The sequence below is a fragment of the Cervus canadensis genome, chromosome X (assembly GCF_019320065.1).
Source record: "Cervus canadensis isolate Bull #8, Minnesota chromosome X, ASM1932006v1, whole genome shotgun sequence".
Taxonomy (NCBI): Eukaryota; Metazoa; Chordata; class Mammalia; order Artiodactyla; family Cervidae; genus Cervus; species Cervus canadensis.
Window position 1 is genome coordinate 38384764 of NC_057419.1, and position 4122 is coordinate 38388885.

The following is a 4122-nucleotide window of genomic DNA, read 5'->3' on the forward strand; positions in this document are numbered from 1 at the left end:
ATGCCTCTCCCCCTGTGAAAATGCAGAGCGTGCTCTGGGGGAAAGGGGGAAGCCTGCCCAGCTACCCGGGAGTGGCAGTAGCATCAGCTACTGCAGCTGCCGCTACAGGCAGCAGGCCGCGGCCCACTCCTAGGAGGAAGGGGGTCCAGGAGAAGAAATCCCTTGGGGGCGACTCCAAACCTGCCGCGGGGAGAACCTTCCCTTCCTGGGGGCAGGGAATCTCGGCCACTCCCCTGGAACCGGCCACCTTCCCCCCAATCTCCGGCATCCCGCTGCTCGGGAGGTCCAAGAAGTATGCCTTGGTCCCTTGGGGAGCTGAAGAGTCCAAGCACACCGGCGCTGGGAAGAAACCCGTGGCTAGGCAGGCCCGGGAGTTGGTGGCAGTAATGGTGGTGTCCGGAGAAGACAACGACCCAAATAGAGATCCATTCCCAAAGGGCCAAGTGAGTAAGCCAAGCCCCTCCTCTCTCCCCACTCTTAGGCCTCCTACCCTCCATCCCGCAGGGGTCGTCATTGGGTGACCCTCGGTCACTGGTTCATTAGGATGCCATTGGGGTCCTTTTACTAGGGACAAACGTTAAGGTAGCACTTTGGGTGTGCTGGACTCAGTTCTCCACCCTCGGCCGGTTTCCAGCCTCCTCCACCAGGCTGCCGCTGGAGTGGAAGGGAGAGCTGGTAGCTGAATGGATTTGAGGGGACCCCTTAAAAGCTTCACAGAGCTTTGGTGTTTAGACACATCACTTTCCTGAATCCTACTTCCTAGCTCTTCCCCAAACCTTCCTTGCAGGGGCCCCAGGCTTTCTCAGTGCCACACTGCTGTCCCCAGCTCAGCTCTGCCTGCTGGCCTGGGGCTGACTGACAGGGAATGTGCTGAAGAGATCAGCCTTTCAATTCTCTTTCCAATTCCCTGCCTCAGCTCCGTCTTGAATCACATGAGCTCTCACACACACAGGCATAGATCATAAATGCACTGGTACACACACCCGTGCACGCACACACATCCTTACTCCAGATCAGTGAGAAATCTTTGTTTTTAGCTGACCACTGACAGGCCGGGGCCATCTTGTCCATGGGTGCATCATGGAGAACCCAGCGGCGCCAACCTCAACATCCGAGGCGCACAGGATTCAGGAAACTCAGAGCCCGTGGCCATGAACAAGGGAGAAGTCAGGCCCAGAGGGCCTGGCCCCTCAGGTGAGTGTCCTGGGTTTTGATATGGGGGGAGGAGGCCAGGGGTGAGGGCAGAAACCTCTGTCTCTGACTCTCTCTCTCTCTCATCTGGGGGCTCAGCCTTGCTGTCAGGCCGCTTCTCCCATGAGAAACAGGGTGTCACCAGGGCTGGACCTGGCCCCATCACCTTCTGTGTGGGATTTGTTTGTCAGGGGTGATCGGTGGCAGTGCCCCAACAGCTACTCTGGGCGTAGACCTGCAGGCTAATAGCCTTTTCTGTGAAGTGCTGTTTGCCCACATTGGTCTCCCAGGTGCTGGCTGTGGCTGCTGCTCTGGGAGGCTTGAACCCAGAAACACAGTCTTTGGTGACCATCGTGGTGAAATGGCTGCCCCTGAGGAATAAGAGGGGCAGGCCCAGAGAGAAGGTTTGGGCTGCCTGCCGGGCAGAGCAGGGGAGGCCTAATGCTAGGCAGAGGGTGGTACTCCCTTACCTCACGTTAGACCTGGCCTGGGCCTTTCCACCTCCCTGGGTACCTGGGAAGCTGGATTGTGTGTCCTTTCCCTGTCAGGTGACCAGGAACCAACTGACCATCCCCCAAGACCGAGAAGGCAGGAGCAGCTACGCGGAAGGCAGGGCTGTCCTCGGGTAATGCTTCTTCTGGCTCCTGGAAATACACACCCAAACCCCATGGTGGGATCTGGGTCCAAGTGCAACTGACATGTGTGGGCCCCCCACCCCCATCCCATCCCACACCGCAGGGAGGGAGCCTACCTCCTTTCCACTGAGGAAAGTCTTTCCCTTGCCAGTCTAGACACCTGGCTTTGGGATGGAGGGCCCGGGGGAGAGGAGAGGAGGAGGAGAGGGGAGGCGGGTGTATACTAACCATTTCTCTTCTTCCTGTGTCTGGTGGCCTAGTGTCTGGTGCTACAGAGAGAAATAGATGACCTTAAGGAGCAACTTGGTATGAGGAACCAGGGACAGAGAGCAGCGGGTTCTTAGTGCAGAATTGGGGTGGGCCCTTGGAGTGGGGTGGGCTGCAGGTGCAGGGGGCCTTGTAGCGATCAGCGTTCCTGTGGGGAGGAGAACCTATGAAGCCTGTCCCTGGAGCACGTGGTCCATGTTCAGCTGGGCGTGCGGACAAGTAGCAAAGTACTGTGCGGACTGCATGCACACTCTGCCAGCCAGACGAGTCCTAGAGAGCTCCTTCTGATAGGACTTGTAGAGATGCCTTGTTGATCTGGTGTGGCCTCTAAGGATCTTGTTGGATTGCTTGCGAGACAATTTTTGAAAGGTTCGGGCGTGGCCCCGAGCTTGAGAGCTGCCGGCACATTTTGTTTCCTTTCAGGAAATGGCTCCACGTTTAATTCCGGTAGTGGGGAGTGATCAGGCCCAGAGCTCTTTGCATCGGGGCTGGGGGTAGGTGGGTTTCAGGTTGCAGGGCTAGGTGGTTCCCCACGGGGACAGGGGTTCAGGCTTCTGTGTCCGTCTGTCTGGAGCACCTGTTTATGCCTTTCCCTGTTGCAGCCTCCATGCGGTACCTGGCTGACAAGTTCCAGATCGTTTGAAGTGAGTGTTACACACTGCATACCCCTTCCCACAACGTTGGGTGTTGAGCAGGGCTGTGGGCTGGCCCTGGCTTGAGGCTCTTCCCTGACTCTGCTGTTTTACAGGTTGAGCCCAGTATCTTCCTGCAAGAGGAGCAGCTGTTACCTCCGGGGCTGGCGAGCTGTGGCCAGGCTCGTTGCCTCTTGTTCTGCCTCCACCAGGGCATCCTCTGCCCCTTGTTTTGCCCCCTCTCTGCCCCAGTCTCACAGCAGTTTTTGATTAAAGGACTTCTCATACTCTGTGTTCTGCCCTCTCTCTGGGGGGTAGGGGTTGGGGGAGTGGGGCAAGGCCTGGTGGAGAGCCACTCCATGTTAGAGCCTGTTGCAGAACAGGACCTCTGGCATCCTGTGGTGGGGACTCTGGGTCAGCCTCTGCTCCCATCCGGGCCAGCAGGGCAATGGAGTGCTCCCGGTCTGGGTTCACTGAGGGCCTTGTCTGGCCACATTGGCACATCCTCCCATTCCCCTAAAAGCCCTCTTGTAGTTCTCTTAAGCACCCTCCTCTGGGATTTGCCGGATCCCATCCATTGCTGACATTCTGCCTCCCCATTGGAAGGAACACTTGGCCCCCTTACAGAGCCCCTAGCCATCCTCCCAGTCGCTCTGGACTCATTGTCCTACTTACCCTGACCACTCTCTTTTCCTGTTGGAGCACCCTCGATCCCTCCCCTGACTTGCCATTGGTGACCTTGCGTGCACGTGTAGTTCAGCAGGTGGAAACAGGCACAGGTGCCCTCATCTCTCCCTTCCCAGGCTCTGCCCTCTCACTGGAGTCCCTACTGCCTGTACCGTCTCCACCCCCGCCCCAGTCCCACCTTGCACGCTCGAACCTGCACACAGTCCTCCTCTCCTCTTTAGCCCTCGCCCCTGAGACTCAGGCACCAAGAGTTTCGCTTCTCCTTCTTTGGATTCAGTTAAGGGCTTGGGCATGAAGACTGGACCCAGTGAGCTGGGGAGCCGGAGGGAAGGAACAGGGAACACAGGAGACAGGCTAGTCTCTGGGCTGGAGGTCAGGAGATGCATCTGTTTGGTGCCAACCTGGGTCAGACTGCACCCTGGCAGCTAGAGATGGATGGTGGAGTCCTCAGTGTTTTCACATCCTCCCTGCCCTAGCCAGCTGACCACCCTCGCCTCCAGCCTGAGCCTCTCTATACCCTTGAGTGGAAATGGGCCCATCATGCTCTATGGCAAGTGTGGTTAGTAGGTCTCTGTTCTTGCAGGGTCCCTGTCAAATACTGTTCCACCAGACCCATGACAGATCTTCCAACAAATGATATTTCCCAGAGTATCCCAGCTCAGTATCCCAGACTACTTCTTTGGGGCACATGACAATGAGTCTGAACTCTG

At 57.5% G+C, this 4122-nt stretch overlaps 1 protein-coding gene across 5 annotated transcripts in view; it reads left to right on the forward strand.

Annotated features, from left to right (window-relative positions):
* Positions 1 to 3006, forward strand: part of LOC122434639 (uncharacterized protein CXorf49 homolog) — a 31923-nt gene extending 28917 nt beyond the window's left edge. For 2 of the 5 annotated variants that reach the window (XR_006267434.1, XM_043458236.1), the window contains 2 exons: positions 2696 to 2737; positions 2842 to 3006. Coding sequence is in view for 3 of the 5 variants with exons in the window: in XM_043458236.1 (XP_043314171.1) it covers positions 2696 to 2736 (41 nt within the window). In the remaining 2 variants the exon portion in view is untranslated. Of the gene's footprint in view, positions 1 to 26; positions 444 to 1037; positions 1195 to 1739; positions 1817 to 2086; positions 2133 to 2695; positions 2738 to 2841 lie in introns of all 5 variants that reach the window. The other 3 variants (XM_043458238.1, XM_043458235.1, XR_006267433.1) reach the window with 3 other exon arrangements.
* The last annotated feature ends 1116 nt before the right edge of the window (positions 3007 to 4122 follow it).